At 34.5% G+C, this 18,061-nt stretch overlaps 1 protein-coding gene across 3 annotated transcripts in view; it reads right to left on the bottom strand.

The window, feature by feature from the left end:
* LOC117180298 (uncharacterized protein DDB_G0284459) overlaps positions 1-18,061 on the bottom strand; it is a 107,441-nt gene that overhangs the window by 17,282 nt on the left and 72,098 nt on the right. For all 3 annotated transcript variants that reach the window (XM_033372715.1, XM_033372716.1, XM_033372717.1), the window contains exons 5-8: positions 11,198-11,370; positions 8,547-8,616; positions 7,634-7,797; positions 4,099-4,336 (exon numbers count right to left, since the gene is read on the bottom strand). In XM_033372715.1, coding sequence (XP_033228606.1) covers positions 4,099-4,336; positions 7,634-7,797; positions 8,547-8,616; positions 11,198-11,370 — 645 coding nt within the window. The remainder of the gene's footprint in view (positions 1-4,098; positions 4,337-7,633; positions 7,798-8,546; positions 8,617-11,197; positions 11,371-18,061) is intronic.

Below are 18,061 nucleotides of genomic sequence, written 5' to 3'. Positions count from 1 at the left end.
GAGAGGGGAGTGAAGAGGGGCCTGATCGAGAGGATAAGGGAGGTATATGAGGAGACGAAAGATAGGGTGAGAGGAGGGGAGGGAATCTCTGAGGGATTCTGGATGGATAGGGGGGTGAGGCAAGCGTGCCCGCTTAGCCCAACGCTTTTTGCAATTGTGATCGCGGATATGGAAAGTAAGCCAGCGGCCGGAGTGGTAGGAGGAGTTAGGGTAGGAGGAGTCAGGATATGGTCACTAGCATATGCAGATGACATAGTGCTGCTGGCAAAGAGCTAAGAGTTTTTAAAGGAGATGATGAAGAGGTTGAGAAGATACTTGGACAAAAATAAGCTAGAGTTAAATGCGGACAAGTCGAAGGTTATGGTGTTCAGGAAGGGAGGTGGGAGAGATAGGAGAGAGGAGTGAAAGTGGAAGGGAAAATCGGTACAGGAGGTGAAAGAGTATGTGTACTTGGGCTCCCTGCTTCGAAGGAATGGGGAAGTGGATGGTCATATAAAAGAGAGGGTGAGAAGGGCAAATGTGGTGATGAGGCAGGTGTGGAGGCTGAGGGAGAGGTTGTTCGCAATTTTGTAAAGAGAATGAAATTGTTTGATTCGCTAGTGATGAGAGTCTTATTTTACGGAGTGAAGGTGTAGGGTTGTAAGGTAAGTGAGGAGGTAAATAGGATGCAGGAGAGGTATGTAAAGTGGACACTGGGGTTGCAAGGAATACACGAAGGTGTATGAATTGGTTAAAAAGAATGGCATGGAGAAAGAGAAGGCAGAAGGAGAGGAGAGGATGAGAGAGTCAAGGTTTAACGGGAATTATGTGTCGATTATGCCAAGGGAGAGAGCGCAATATTTGTGTGAGAAAGGAGAGCAAGGTAGACAGAGACTTATAGCGAGAATGAGATGCGGTTGCATGGAAGGTTACAATAGGTTTTGGCTTTCTAGAGAGAAGAGAATGTGTGAACTGTGCGGGAAAGGGGATGCAAAAGTTGAGCGCTGGTTGGAGGAGTGTGAAGAGGTGGAAAGGAGTAAGATGAGCGTGATGGTATTGTTGCATGAAAGGGGGGACAAAAGGGCAGTAGCATGGGTGAAGGGGGTGTTGGGTAAGATGGAAGAAAAGAGAAGGAAGGAGAAGAGGAATGGAGAAGGAAAGATTGTAAATAGGAGAGGAATTAGATTTAAGAAGAATGTAAATATTGTAAATAGTAGTTAGGTATTAGACATTAGCCGCGGAGACAGAGGCTCGTAATGCGAGGCATAGCAATAAAAGAGCGAAATGCGTGCGAGGCGAGGCGCAGCGGGGAAGGTTAGGCTATAGAAACGAGCGGATTAGCTATAAGTTGTGCATCTATTGTACTTTGTAAGAAATAGTTGTAAGAAAATTTTGTAAAAAAAATGGAAGTGTAAGCAAGTCAATTTCTCAAGGCCAGAAGGCCGAAAAATAAACGTTTATCTATCTATAAACATATTTACTTATTTGGCATATTATATGTGGAAAATGTTTCTTCTCTCTGGAATATTTTTTTCGTCTAAATAACAAAACTTATACATAGTAGACTGACATCGAATGACATTTGTGATTGTTATAAACAATATCTATAAACAGATTCACTTATTGCGCAATTTATTTCATGGATTTTTTTTTTGCGGAATCATTCCTTTTTATTTGAAGAACATAACTTGTGCACAACATATTGTCATTGAAAAACATTTTTTATAGTCATAAATATTTTCTATAAACATTTACTCTTTGGCTCTCAGAATTTTGATAGATGAGAAAAAGGTTTCATGCATGTAACCTTGGCGTTTGATAAAATTGATATGAAATGAGTTTTCACAGTAATATAAATAATAGCAGTGACAGTAAATATGTAAATATGTATATAAGTGAATATGTGCATAAAAATGGTTGATAAAAGTGACAAAAGTGGTTGGGTGTTCAATTATTCTGCAGAATTTGAATTCTTCAAATAAAAATAAATGATTCCGTAGAAAAGAAAAACGATCTATGCATAGAAAAGCCAAATAAGTGAATTTTTTAAAAATTAATTAGAACAATGATAAACGTTACTGGATGGCAGTCTATTGTGTACAAGTTTGTTCTTCCAATGAAAGGAAATGGTTCCACAAAATAAAAAAAATCTATACATAGAAATTCCAAATAAGTGAATTTTTTCATTAAAATTTTTTATAACAATACTAAAATTGGTGCATGGCAGTTTATCGTCTACAAATTTTATCCTAAAGATTAAAAGAAATGATTCCGCAGAAAAGAAAATTTTGCATGAATGTAAATTCTAAATAAGTAATTAATATATTTAGAAAACTTGTTCAAACTATTAACAATTATTAATAATTTGTTCTAATTCAATATTAAATATTTAGATAGCCAATTGTATTAAAAAAATCTATGTAACTATAATACATTTAAATTCAGAAAATGCAGCAGCTTACTATTATATTAAGGTAAGGTAGATAGCGCAAATATAACCAATTGCATCGTTCAAGTTGAATAAAAAATTGATCAATTTAAAAAAGTGCATTACTCCATTAAAGTGCGATTTTTTATATCTGTGAAAAAAGGAGGTCTGAACCGTTGAGATTTTATAGGAGTCAGCTGCTATTTTTTTAAACAGCGTATTACCCGATACGAAATTCAAGTAACCTTATCAACTAAAAGAAACCATTAATTTTTAGTTTAAAAACAGTAAAAGAAAAATTAGGTCGCTAGAGAGTTTTGATGGATTAATTTCTTTTAGAAATTGCATTTACGTATAAAACGTACAATAAAAAACACACAAGTCTTATATTTAATTAAACTTTGAACAGAATCATGCTGTTTTTTAGAATAAATTATGCAACATGTATTTTTTCGATTTGAGAGAAAAAGTGGCCTGCGATGTTATGAATATTTGCAATTTGAAGTTTAAACCATTTGTGTGGCGTAGACATTTTTTTAAATACAATTTTCGAAGTATTTTTATAAACAGCGGCAGATTTGAAAATCACATACAATAAAAATGAATCTTTTGAAACAAGCTTTTATTTCTACCAAAAAGAATTAATTTGTAATGAATATGTTAATTTTTGAACAAGATGATTAAAGTTTCAACCAATTATTGCAATTTAAAACTATGGATGATAAATTATCAACGACTAATGTAATATTTCATATTTTAACCAAAAAATCTTTAAAAAAAAAATGTTAATTCATCTAAATTAGGCAAATTTTCAATAAAAATGTGTTTTTTTTCACAATACATACATTTCTTACCAAAAGCTACATTTTAGAACCAGAAGATTGATTTTCTGCCAAAAAATGGAATTTTTAATAAAATATATCAATTTCTAACCGAAAAGTTGATTTATCAACTAAAAAAGATCAATTTTCTATTTAAAAATTAATGCTAAAATTTTGAGTAAAAAAAATTTATGTCTAAACAAAAAGAATAAATTTCTAATTAAAAATAGAATTATTAAGTTTTCAGTTAGAAAAAAAATAATTTTTAACAACAAAGTTACATTTTTGACCCAAGAAATTAATTTTCAACTAAAATTATGGACCTTCAACTAAAAAAAATTGGAACAAAGTAGTTGAATTTTCGACCAAAAAGTTTAATTTTGTACCTAATTTTTACGTAATATCTTACGTAAGTAATGTCTTTGACCACTGCTTTTCCCACTCGATCTAAGAGAGCATAGGAAAATGCCTACCCTCCCCCCCCCTCTAAACACACATAAAAGACTTTACGTAATTTATGCACGGACCCTAATATTCTTGAGATAAAATTCTCAGTTTTTAATTAAATAGCAAAATCGATTTCTTAATTACCATTCAAAGTCGTAAAAAATAGTGTCCTAAATTTAAAACACAAGCTATCGCGCTCACCTACTTATAACTGGTTTACTTTTTTTAAATCAAACTCTTAGCGCCTTCATTCAGCATCTAATGGACTTGACAAAATGCTCAGTTTCGCGTCAAATAGAAAACTAGATTTTATGGAACTTTTTTGTCTGTTCTGAAAATCGGTCAAATGTGACGCGATTCGTTTTTCCGTGTCACCCTTGTGGGGTACGGGCTTTCAGAGAAACCTCTGGACTGACCACTGACCTTGCTTTGGCGAGACTCTTCTTCTGAGGAATCTTGCAGATGCTCTTGAGGTACTCTGAAGGTTTCAGGAGGGTGTTGGAGTCTGCAGCATTGGAGAACGTGGGCGGTATGAAGGGTAGCACCATGTGTTTGTTCACCAGGTGTGACACCTGGGAGGTCTTAATTTCTTCGGTCTCAACTGAAGAACTGGCAGGACTGACTTCCGCCTGGTCGCAGGATGCATCAGACTTGTTGGCCGCTGTTCCGCGACAGAGTAGGGATAGTCGCGATTATTATAAGTCTATGGAGGGAGGATATGTAATGTGTGCAAGTGAAATCTAGGTAAGTATATTATATGCCCGCTGAGCGCCATGGTCTAGTAATAACTATTTGTAGCCTCATCCATATTCGCCCACTAACGGCCCAATTAAAAGCCATCATCAAATCATCACCCTAAATCTTGCTCACTATATTGCTAATTAGCCAAACTATTAACTTCACTTTTCACACATACAAAATCGCCTTCAAATTCCAAATCTTAAAAATTTTATTGACTGTATTTTGAAATACTCTTCATTATTGAAAATCATTTGAGCATTTTTTATACACTGGAAGAGAAAGGTCATTGGCCATTTTATAAATTAAATATATATTGCAAGATTATTGTTGTATATGCAAGCTAGGACGTAGAATTATTCAAAAATTTTCATGGTTGCGGAATCTTTGATGGTTTGAACTTAAAAATGATATTAAATATTATTAAAATGAACTAAATGTTATTTACTTTTACCATACTAATTCCTAATTAATATTGATAATTAACCAAACTATTATCTTCACTCCTGAAACATCTAACATTTTCTTCGAACTTAAATTCCAAACTTTAATGATTTAACTGTTTATATATTAAATACAAATTTGGACACGCTTCGAACATTTCATTTGTCCAAATATACAATAATTTAAATGTGCATTAAACCGGCCTAATTTTCTCAGATTATTACATTTTTTACATCAAAATCACTCGTTTTCTTTGGAAAAATGGAGCCAAAAGTCAAATCGAATCTTCAAAATATGACTTATTTGAACCTTCTAAATTCTGCTAGATTTCGATTTCTAACCAAAGTTTCCAGCAAATTAAAAATCCTATAGATCAATATTCTAAAATTGAAATCTTTTGAATTGTAAAATTCAAAAGAAAGCGTTTTTAGAAATTAAATTAGTAATTTCCAAAATCAAAGATATAAAATCTTTAACATTGATTTCATATAACAAATTTATACAGTAAGTAGATACCGTAAAAATGTAATCTTTTCTGTCTCATGTCCTTTAAACTTTTCAGGATTAGAAATTCATTGGGAAATTAAATTCTTGGCATTCATTCTTTTATAAAAACTGATTTCGTAATACGCGGAAGCGCTGCAAACGCTCCAATCTCCACCAATATTTACCTGAAAAGCATTTTTTTAAAAACCTAACTTTAGAAATTTGTAACAGGGAAATAATTCTTCTTCTTTTTATAAATAATACTTTTGTTTTAATTTGATTAATTTAAGCTTTTCCAGCTTTGATAGCCCATTTTATTTTGTTTTTCTTGCATTTTAATAAAGCCTAGGATTAAATTATAGATATTTCAGTTTAAAAGGTTTGAAGAACACTTGTTTTTATTTTTTATCCAAATTTTGGTTTAAAAAAAAAATTTCGTATTTTATATCTTGCAAGAGAAAAGTCAGTAAGCTATTGTTCCCAAGAATTATAAATTGGAATCTTTCTCAATTTTCATTTCAAATTAGTTTAAAAATTCAAAATTGCATTAAGGGGAAACACCACTGTGACAACAAGTGCAGGTAGAGAGTTACAACGCTTCCCTTTGTATTAGCCGCTACTAATACATAACCAAAAATATAAGAAAAGGTCAAAACAATGCTGAAAATACTAAAGATGAACCATCATGTGGCCCAGAAATAGACATTTTAATGTAAGTATTTATATTTCACATATTATTTCAACTAGTGCTCTCTCACATGGAATGAAAACTTAACGCCTTTTTTTCAAAACGACTTTCTTTAACACAGTGACATTGATTTCTCGAAAACGTAGCCGTTTTTAAAAAATTTTTAAATCAATATTTTTTCAAGCCCTTTAAAAAAAGTGGGTCAAAAATTGAACTAATTTTTCAAACCGGCGCCATTTTCTCAAAAAATAAAATAAAATAAACCGCTACGTACACCGATAGTGATTGTTGTACAGATTAATCAAATTTTTGGTTTTTTGCTTTCAGGTGATTTTTTACTGCTGTATCGTTGCCACCAGGAGGGGTCATTGTTTAATTAGTCATTACATTCATGTATATAACTAATGCAATTTTTAATATTTTTTAATAAAAATTTTTGTGTAAATATAGCTGAATATATGTTAAATAAATGATTATCTGTCTGATCCTCAAATAATTATTTCTACCTACAAAAAAAGTTCATGAAAATCACATAATTCTCACGCTTTCACAGTGGTGTTCCCCCTTAACCAAGTTTTTTTTTTTTTTAAAAAGGTTTGTTTTAAACTAACCACGGAGAGAATTTTTCTAATGTAAACTTGAAAAAATATTTTTCATTAAATACTGCCAAATAAGCAACTTTGACCCTTTTGTAAACATATCAATTTCGAGTCTTTCAGAATTATTACATAAAAAAGCTAGATGGAATAAACGCTTCCAATTTTCGATGCTTTGAATTTTAAAGATATTCACATTAGAATCAAAAAGCAACTTTTATTTTCTCTTTTTCTTGATTATGAATTCTGGAGATTTAGAGATAATTGCGAAATTTTTATTGATTACTTACTTGATGTATTTAACTCCATATAATATCGATTGGATTTTTCTTTTTTATATTGACGATAATAATTAATATTGCAAAAGTGATTTTAATGAATTGGTAGATTTCACATTTCCGCACGAATGAATGAAACTAGCGTACTAAATTGTGCAGTGAAGGGTTGAACTAGTGAAGCGTTGCTTATCTTGTGGCAATAAAGATTAGGCTTTAGTATTGTGAATCATTAGAGGATAACATGGTTTCAGGCTTTTACTACAATGAAAGTTGTTATCGAGGCTTTAAAAAAGATATAACTTATTAATTTAGAGGAATTAAAAAATTGAAATTAAGAAACAATGGGGATTCTTCTTTTTATGTTAATGGGGATATTCTTTAAAAATAAACCAACTTTAAAGAAGATTATAAATTGCGAAGGCCAGAAGTTTGATCAAAAAAAGCAAATTATTAATAAATTAAACCCTTCAAAATTTTTTTTTTAACATTTGAACACTACTGAATTCAAGTGCTTAGAAATTTAATTATCCTCAAGTGCAGGAGAACTATACATTAAATTAAATCAAATAAATTGGAAGGCTCCCACATTAAAATCTTTTAAAATTTTGGATTTGAAGTCATTCAAGATAAAAATATTCAACAAGTTTCTTTCTTTTACACTTAGAAAAGAATCAACTTAAAATTATACAAAATTAACTTTTTCAGATAAAATTATAAAAATACGTTACCAGAAGAAAGGCTCGAAGTTTCGCTTTTATCGAGTCCATTCAAATCACTAAAATCCTTTTTTTCTTGTCGATTATTACATTCGAGAATCTTCGTCTGAATGACAAAGACCTCCTCAATATCCGGTGGAGGGGGAGGAGGAGGAGGCGGTGGTGGCCTGAGACCGCTGAAAAGAAAAGAATTTTAGTCCCGGAAGTCAGTTATTTTCAGAGAATAATGAAATACATGTTCTCAGAGGAAAAATTTATCTCATAACTCGTTTTTTAGAAATAAAATTACGAGAATACTTTCAGAATTTGTTTTGACAAAAATAACCACGAACTGTCATTATTTATTAATTTAATTCTATTTAATATAAATGAAATATTGAAGAAATATTCGTTTAGATTATTAATTTTACAGTTTATAGACATTGCTAAAAAGTTTATCGGTTCAGATAAACCATTTTTACATGAAAAAGATGTTTTGATTTTTATTTAAGTATCGTTAATTTCAGATGATTTAGCACGTAATAAATTTAAAAATCAAATAACATTTTACCATTTAGTTCTAGTTTCAAGTGATATAATATTAGTTTACGACTTTAAAGGAAATTCAGCGAGACAGTTTGTGGAAGAGTTACGATTTGTCAACAAAGTGCTTTAAACTTAAGAAAGTTTAGGCTATAGCTGTAAATTCCTAATGATTAAACTAAATTATCCCTTAAGCATTTATAACAACCAGCTCTTTACTTCTAATTTTAATTTTACCTACTATTTTTCATTATTCTCTTTTATATAATTTGAAAGGAATTTTATTTTCAGACTAAAGAATATAGATTACATAAAAAAATTGAATTTTATTATCTAACCATGGTTGTCATGTGTATATGATTAACTTTCAATCGAGCAGGTTCGATCAATTCGTCCTACTTACTTGGTCCCGGTACTAACTGCCTTTATCCCCTTTTCATTTTCCACCTTTGAGCTGATCGAGCTCTTCCTCTCTGTAAATTGAACATATTTTCTCATTAATCCCCACCAATTTCCGCCAATCGTGCGATAGTTGTAGAAAATTATGCTTCGATTGATCTTCCATCTTTAATATGCTTTCACTTCCGGTACAGGCGCAAGAAATTTAAGAAAATGGATGATGAATATGATGCGACATAAAGAGGAGGTGCAATATTTTATAAAAAGGGACGAGAAAGTAAAAAAAATTGATTGAAATTTGTTGCAAAATAACTTACTGAGAGCTTCAGCTTTTGCTCCTAATTTACATAAATTAATTTATATATCTAACTTCATGAAAGTATGTTTTATTAAACATAGCTTTCAAAAATGAAGTGTTCGTTTTTGAATTAAAAGCGTATTTCTTGATTCAAGTTCAGAACTTAAAAGAAATTGCCTGAAAGGAGCAATTAATGTTGTTTGAAGATTAAATACTTAAACATTTAGTTCAGACCTGCAGATTTTAAATCATTGAAAGTAAATGACAAAAACTAAAAACTTTGAATCTTTCTGAATCATAAAACAAAAATTAAAATTCTTCTACATATTAAATTTTTTTAAATAAGAATAATTTAAAAATGGTAATTTTTGTCTTTTACTCACGTAGTTTCTCCGTAAATGTGCACGATTTCCAATTCAGCCTTTTAAAAAATTCTAACGTCCCAAATTTAAATTTGGATGCTTTGGAATGTACGTGTCGGAAAACTCAGAATTTGGGATAATTTTAGCTTATGATTCTTTACATAATTCGATAGCCTTTGTATTTGGAAAATTCAGATTAATTTATAAATTTTTTCTGATTTTTCACTGATTTTTATCTGAAAATCTTATAGGACCAAAAAGTTAAATTTTTGTTGAAGAAAATTAAAAAAAAATACACTTTTAGGTTTTTGTTTTCTCTCAGTTTTGTAATTAACAACCTTTTAAAAGAAGCTCACCCAAAGTAAGTTATTTCGAAAAAACTCGATACCTGAAGAAGTTTCATGAAAAATATTATTTTTGGGGATAATATAATTTTCGATGTATGAGAGAACATGTTTTTCTTGTAGATTTGCTGTAAATTAATTGTACTTCAAATTATGTACTCGCTAAATCTGAATTAGTTAAAATTTAACTATTTTAACCACTACACTCAATTTTGACTGAGAAATTAATTGCTTTCAAGGTTTTAAGTATTGAATTATTAAAAGGGCCATTGTTTGTACCTTGCCAATAAAATTATTTTAAAAAATGGCTAATTTGTATTAGTTATTTCTAAGAACTACGAATTCGTCAGTGAACTTCTCAGTATAACCACTGTCAAGTTCTTGACGCAGGAAAAGAGAAGAATATTTTGTTTCTCAAACATACTTTCAAGAATAGGCGAGATAGTGAATTTCAAAGAAGACACTGGCTATCACGGAAATTCACAAGAAGTAATCCGGACTTTTCGATTAAAACGAAGAAATAGTGATTGTGTAATGAATATACATATATGAGAAACTTGCTTCAGTTTTTTATAGTGAAACAAGGATTACAGTGCTTCACCAGCTTAATTATAAGGAAAATAGGGGATTTTTTCTTTTAAAAAAGGGCCTCTAGTTTGTACTTTTGTTATTTAATTACTAGTTTTTTTCGCTGCGGTAAATGCCACGCTTTAAAAATAAATCTTATCTTGCAATTTAAAAAACGATTTAAAGTGATGTCTTAGAAATAAGCATTTGCGTCACGAACTTTCGCGTCTCTTAGAAAGCGTCTCATTTTTGACTAATCAATAAGTAAATTTTGGCTAAAAAATTGGTAGATTTTTGGCTAAAGAATGAGTAGTTTTGTCACCGTCCGCCATGGCGACAGGTGGCGCGCCACGTCTAGCGTTTGACTAATTGAATTAGTTAGACGAAAGTAACCAATTCGATTAGTTATTTTTAAGCAATTATCAGTTATTGAGTTCTTGCTTCTATAATTATTTTAGTTGGACTGCTAATTAGTTAAATTTAACTTATTCAGATTTAGCGAGTAAGTACGACTTTCGTCTACGATGCACGGGACATTAGGTACTTTACCATAACTAAAATTAAACTTCTATTTTTTATTTTCTGTTTTCAAATTAAAATTATAATTCAACTAAAATTAAAACTTAAATTCGTATTAAGGCTAGTTTCGACAGAGGAGGTTCTGAACGGGGGAAATTTCTAAAAAGAAACTTATTAAAACTGAGTTTATGCACCTGCTTTAAATAATATAATATAGGTAAAAGCTTTCCTAAGGTATTCAAATTTTTTAGCTTTCTTCGGACGGTCAGTCTCAAGCTTATTCAAGCCAAAGAAAATTAAATTAAATATTTCTGTACAAAGAAAGCTTTTTGTTTTCAAAATTTAAAAATTGAACATGTTAAAATTTGGAATAATTAAATTTGAAATTGTTAGAACTAAACTAATAGAATAAATTACTCAAAACTGTTTCAAGAATCTGGAATCCACCTTAAGTAATTCCAACTATGATTTTTGGAATGTCAGAATTTACCCCAAATGTCCGAAATTGTCCAGTTTGCCGGTACTAACAATTGCAATTTTTCAAAAATTGAATAGTTATATATACCTGATAAGATGTCTGTAATTTTAGGGCTCTTGCTGATGCACTCGTTGCTACTATTTCTAGAAAGTGATGGCGTAGAAGTCGTGGAAGAGAAACAATGAATTTCACTACTCATATTCGAGCATTCGCTTGCACTGCTAGATCTGCTATATCGGCGATCAGTTTTTCGAGAACGACTGAAACAATCATAAAACAATATTGGCTAATTCGTGTTTGCGAAAAGTAAATAAATCTTTTGTTGACATTTACATACATAGAAATCTTGCATTGTACACGTCCAGTACTCTTTCATAAAATTGAAACCTACTTTTAAAAAAATGTAATATTGCACGTTTCATTTTTCGTTACTTTATTATTTGCCTCGACTATATTCAACAGCAGATTATGCTTTTGTGTTCTATTTCTTCAAACATAACATAATGAAATTCAATTACTTATTGTTTTATTCAATTATTAGGTACTCTAATTTGTTCATCGGACATTACCAAACGATCAAAGACTTTCAGTTTAATGTTATGGTTAAAAGTTTCTTATCGATGATGGTTTCCGTACCTCCTTCGTAATTGGTAATTACTTATGTAGCATTTTATATCTCATCATGCTCTGGTTAAAACAGTACATCCTCTTCTTTATACCAGGGGATAAATGTTATAGCAAATCATATATTTTCTTCAAAAAAATGCTAGCAAATCATGAAAATAGGCAACGCCTTCAAGCTTACTTGTTCTTATTTTCAAAACGAGCAAACCTATTATCTTTACATTTTTTAGAAGACAATTTTTAAAAACCGGGAGTTAAATTTATTTTGAATTTAATTTTTTTTAACAAATTAGGATATTTAATTAAAAATTTTTATTTTCGTAAAGAATTAAATTTTTTTTTCAAAATTCAGGGAAAATTTTGAAAAAATATTAAAAATTACAAAATAACGGCTAGTTTTCTAAAAATGCAGATTACAAATAATTATTTATGTTTATATAATATTTTGTAATATTACGTTTTAATATTTAATATTTAATTATTTAACTATATTCCATTTTTCGATATCGTTCGTTTCGGGTAAAAGATAGCGTAAATATGTATACACATGACTTTTATCAAATGAAATAAGCTTTCAACGGAACTTACATCAAACCTTCAATAGCCAATAGATTATGAAATAGGAATTGCTTAATAAAGGATACGTTCTAGCTGAGAATGTGAAATATGACTGGTCAAGGGGAAAAACGAACAGAGTGCCCATTTTTTGAGATTATCCACAATAACGATTTAAAAGTTTTGGTCATTTACACAGCACTCATAAATACAAAAAAGGTTACCCCGAAAGGAAAATAGCTTAATGGTATAATATAATAATTAATATCAAGGAAAATTGCAAGAATAGTATGGACTTCAATCGACATTCCCCGTTATATCTGCAGAACACGTAACTAGCAGCGATATTTTTTTCTATTATTTTAATTTTGAAGCACATTGACAGTATTTTATTAAACTGAACCAGTGAGATTTACTGGTTGAACTAGCTAGAAGTGGGTCACTGGTATCACTTCACTGAAAATTTCACCTACAATCAGTAATATATCACTGATTAAACGTGAAATTTTCCATGATGGCCAGTGAATCAGTAAGATCGAGATATATATTTACCCATTGGGAAATTTACTGGAAAATATGGCAAATATATACTGGAAAATATCAATATTTTAATACTAAAAACAATTAAGAGTGAGCGAGGGGGTACATATTTTTATAGATGTTTAAGATAAAGTTTTATCAGGAATGGAGATATCGATATCAAATATCGATTTATCGGGTTTAAAAATATAGATATTATTCATATTTCGACATTGATATTGCATCGCTAGGTAGGGCTAAGTTACGAATAATGTTTCGAATTTAAAAAGCGGATTTTGATAGCTTTGCCCCTTGACCCTTCATATCTATATCCACTTTCTCTTCGTACGCCCATTATATTTTTTTAGATTTTGGGACCAGTGTAAGTACAAAAGAATTATTGCTGTTAAGAATATGTTGCTAAAGAATCGAATAAACTTGTTATCCGGCGAACACGTTTTATTGAAAAAGTCTTACCTCTCAGCATATTCACCGAATGGAAATTTACTAAAAGTGTAATTTAAAAAACTTTTTTTTGAAAAAAGGCATGAGCTCAATTTGAATTTTTGGATTTTTAATATAAAAAAATCCTTTTATACTAAACAGACTTTCCATTTTATGGATCTATAAAAAGAACTTATATATATTTGATTCCTCTCGAATCAAACCGAAGGGCCTATGACAACGCCACCAAACGCGTCCTCGGGCTGCGGATAGAGGGTCCCTGTACCAAGGGTTTCTGCTGCATATGGTTACAAAAATAAATAGGCAGTCGCGGACAATTGTCGAGGGGTGGTCCCGAAGGAATTAACCCCCAAGCGGAGGTGTGAAAACCGTGCCGAAAGCTGAGTGGCACCTGGGTGAGGTGTCTAGAACGTTGACTCTGGGATACCGGGCGACCTCTCAGAGTACGCAGCCTTATCCTTGCATGCGGGGCTCTACAAGAATGGACGAACCCTTTTCCCTAACTTCTCGTGGGAACAACAATGACAACACCAAACATAGTTGTAGTAAGTGCGGGTCAAAACAACAGAACGCGCAGGGCTCCCGACAATGGGTCGGCCAAGAATGCCGACCAATCTAGAGCTGGGGGAGCTAATGAAAATGGATTCAATGCGATGGATTGGTGGGATCTCGCAACCTTTGGGTGGACGCAGCGACTGAATCAAGACTTGCTAGAGTGCTACGATGCGAATGTAGCCCCTGAACGGGGTTATATGGAACGGCTGCATGCTCTGTGTTGCAAGAAACACCCGGAGCTATTGCACTTTTCGCAGCAACGTCTGCGAAACCATGCTGAACTACTCCGTAAAAGGGGCTATGTAAGCGGAACGCCTACTCTACCAGAGGCGACACTAAGACCAACCGCGGGCAGACATCTAATAGATGAAGAGCGATGCTTTACGACCCGGAGAAACATCAACACCAAGGTTTCCCTCAAGCCTAAAGATCTGGCTGAAATGGATGACGAGCTTCGCGGACATTTTTCCGGAGAATCCGACCTCTGGGCTATCAATTATTGTGTGTATAATGCAGCGTGAGCTTTGGCCGATGCGAACCGTAAAACAAAACCAAAGGCTGATCATAAGACCAAAAGACGAAAGCATCAACTTGCCATAAGGATAGGCTGGGCAAGGCAGTACGCGTCCCGCATTCAGTGTAAAATTGACTACATCACATCTGGCAGGAATTTTACCGCCAAGGTTCGAATGTTCGCGCGCGAACTCCGGACACGTTATCACACACTTAACAAGTCAAAGCTACGGACCATCAGACAGCATATTGTTGAGAGAATACGGATACTATCTGACGCTAAGAGAAGTCTAGAGCGAAGGGAGAGGTGGGTCAGAGAAAATCAACAGTTTCTCTATGACCCATCTCGAATCTTCCAAGACCCTCCAGTTACTGTCGAACACCCACCCAAACCAGAGGAGGTCGAAGTATTTTGGAGAGAAGTCTACGAAGTTCAGCATAGACTGGATGCAGACTCAGAAAATATAAATAGCTTCAAGGAGTTATGTGTTGCCCTCATAACACCTGATAAAGAATGCCCACCCATCACTACCGAGGAGGTGAAAAAAAGTATTAAGAGGGATGAAGAACTATTCCGCACCGGGACCAGATTGTATCAAAACTGACCCGAAGAATTATAGGCCAATAACTTGTCTGAACACGCTTTAAAAGATATTCACAGCTATCCTAAATGTTAGGATTGTTCGGGCAATTGAACCCGTGTGGCAAGAAATGTATGAACAACGAGGCTCAAAGAAAGGCGTAGCCGGATGTCGGGAGAACCTGCTCATCGATAGATGTGTCTGCAAAGATGCAGCATTCTACCAACGTGACCTATCGATGGCCTGGATTGATTATCGGAAAGCTTTCAATTCGACATCCCATAGACTTATCATCTGTCTTTTGGAAATCTTAGAGGTTCATCTGCAAATAGTTGGGTGCATAGAGCGATTGATGCCTCTTTGGAAAACCAGATTTACTATCTCATCTGGCAAAAATCGTGTGACAACTAACAAGGTCACCTTTCAGAGAGGTTTCTTTCAGGGCGACACCATGAGCCCACTCCTCTTTTGCCTTACATTATTGCCACTATCTCTAGCACTTCGCCATTCCGACGGGTACTTGTGCGGCCAACCTGCAGATCAAAATCACAAGGTCACTCATGTATTTTACATGGACGATCTTAAGATCTATGCTAAAAACAGAAAGCAACTGCATCTAGCTCTGGGGATTGTCGAACGATATACTAAGGAAATTGGAATGGAATTTGGGTTAGACAAATGCGCCAAGGCTTATTTGAAGCGAGGAAAACTTAATGGAATCCCTGAAGATCCTGAGCTCGTTGATAGAAGTGCCATACGACACCTTTGCGCTGGAGAGACTTATGCATACCTGGGCGTGCCACAGAGCCGCATTCAGGATGTGACATCTATAAAGGATACTCTCCGAACCAAATACAAACGTCTCATCCGACAGATTTGGTCTTCCGAACTGTCGGCGAGGAAAAAAGTATCTGCAACGAACATGCTTGCCGTCCCGGTACTACTCTATTCATTTGGAGTAGTTCCATGGACGAAGAACGAGCTCGGATCTCTTGATATCGGGACAAGAAAGGTTATGCACATGAACAAAAGCATACATCTTAAGTCTTCCGTTCCGCGACTGTACATCTCACGCCGTCAAGGGGGTCGCGGAATATTGAGTCTTGAATGTCTTCACAACAGTATTATTCTGGGTACAGCACATAGAGTTGCAAATGGAAGAGAGCCTTTTCTTAAAATGGTCAGGAATCACGAATAAGTGGGCAAAGGAGCGTTTCTGTACAAAGCAGCGGAGGAGGCTGCTGAAGCACTCGGACTTGACTTCAGTATTAGGGGTGGGCAAAATGCATTAAATCTTATCTATCTCGAGTGCTCACTCCTGAAAGCCCGGATTAAGAAAGCATAAGAGAAAAACTTTGTGAACAGCTCCTCGATAAGAGGATGCACGTTATCTTCAACAGAAATGTGAAGGATCAGTCAATGTCTTGTGATCTAACGTTTGCTTTCCTTAAATCGCCCGGATTAAAGTCTGGTACGGCGGGTTTCATTTTTGCATGCCAAGACGGTGTCATTTCCACCTTAACATACCGTCCCCACATTTTGAGCCAAGACATTCCCGATAATAGCTGCACGGTGTGCCATGCACACCCCTAGCATTTAGCTCACATACTATCTAGTTGTCCAACTCACGCGGGAACGACCTACATTCAAAGGCACAATGCGGCACTAAGAGGGATTTATTACCATCTCTGTCACTCCTACGACATTAACCTTAATATCGCTCCTCTAAAGGCTCCTAGGGAAATTGAGTCAATTGTCGAGAATGGGAAGTGCCGCATATACTGGATTTCGCCGGGAGCGGGTGCTAATCTGGAAAATTGCAGCCGCTTCCAGCGAAATCGCGGTAAAATTTCAGCCACAACCACGTCTCTCAACCGTGAGATAGGTGGTTACAGTCTGTAAAGGAATCAATACGACGATCCAGCAAAGGCCTCGTGCACCCTAAGAACACGGAGCGACCCAAGGACAACCGCCTTCTGCATTTTTCCCGCAAGTGATCTAGCATATTGTTGACACGCAGGGATACTTTTTAGGCCATTAGCAAGTGAAAGCTTGGCACCTGCAAGACCGTCGATGATAAGGACGATCAATTTACCAGAATATTCCGGGTATAATCGTTGAAACTTCCTTATAAATGCTCGGGGTGTGCATGACACGCCCTGCAGCTATCATTGGAAGTGTCTTGGCTCAAAATGTGACAACGGTATGTTAAGGTGGAAATGACACCGTCTTGGCATACAAAAATGAAACCCTCCATACCAGAATTCAATCCGGGCGATTTAAGGAAAGCAAACGTTGGCTCACAAGACATTGACTGGTCCTTCACATTTCTGTGGAAGATACCGTGAATCCTCTTATCGAGCAGCTGTTCACGAAAGTTTTTCTCTTGTGCTTTCTTAATTCGGGCTTTCAGGAGTGAGCACTTGAGATAGATAAGATTTGATGCATTTTGCTCACCCTTAATACTGAAATCAAGTCCGAGTGCTTCAGCAGCCTCCTCCGCTGCTTTGTGCAGAAACGCTGCTTTGCCCACTTCTTCGTGATTCCTGACCCCAGAATAATCCTGTCGTGAAGACATTCAAGTCTCAATATTCCGCGAACCCCTTAACGGCGTGAGATGTACAGTCACGGAACGGAAGACTTAAGATGCATGCTTTTGTTCATGTGTATAACCTTTCTTGTCCCGATATCAAGAGATCTGAGCTCGTTCTTCGTCCATGGAACTACTCCAAATGAATGGAGTAGTACCGGGACGGCAAGCATGTTCGTTGCAGATACTTTGTTCCTCGCCGACAGTTCGTAAGACTAAATCTGTCGGATGAGACGTTTGTATCTGGTTCGGAGAGTATCCTTTATAGATGTCACATCCTGAATGCGGCTCTGTGGCACGACCAGGTATGCATAAGTCTCTCCGGCGCAAAGGTGTCATATGGCGCTTCTATCAACGATCTCAGGATCTTCAGGGATGCCATTAAGTTTTCCTCGCTTCAAATAAGCCTTAGCGCATTTGCCTAACCCAAATTCCATTCCAATTTCTTTAGTATATCGTTCGACAATCCCCAGAGCTAGATGGAGTTGCTCTCTGTTTTTAGCATAGATCTTAAGATCGTCCATGTAAAATACATGAGTGACCTTGTAC

The sequence above is a fragment of the Belonocnema kinseyi genome, chromosome 9, assembly GCF_010883055.1.
Source record: "Belonocnema kinseyi isolate 2016_QV_RU_SX_M_011 chromosome 9, B_treatae_v1, whole genome shotgun sequence".
Taxonomy (NCBI): domain Eukaryota; kingdom Metazoa; phylum Arthropoda; class Insecta; order Hymenoptera; family Cynipidae; genus Belonocnema; species Belonocnema kinseyi.
The sequence above is the reverse complement of the archived record's forward strand: the minus strand, read 5'-3'. Positions and strand labels throughout refer to the sequence as shown.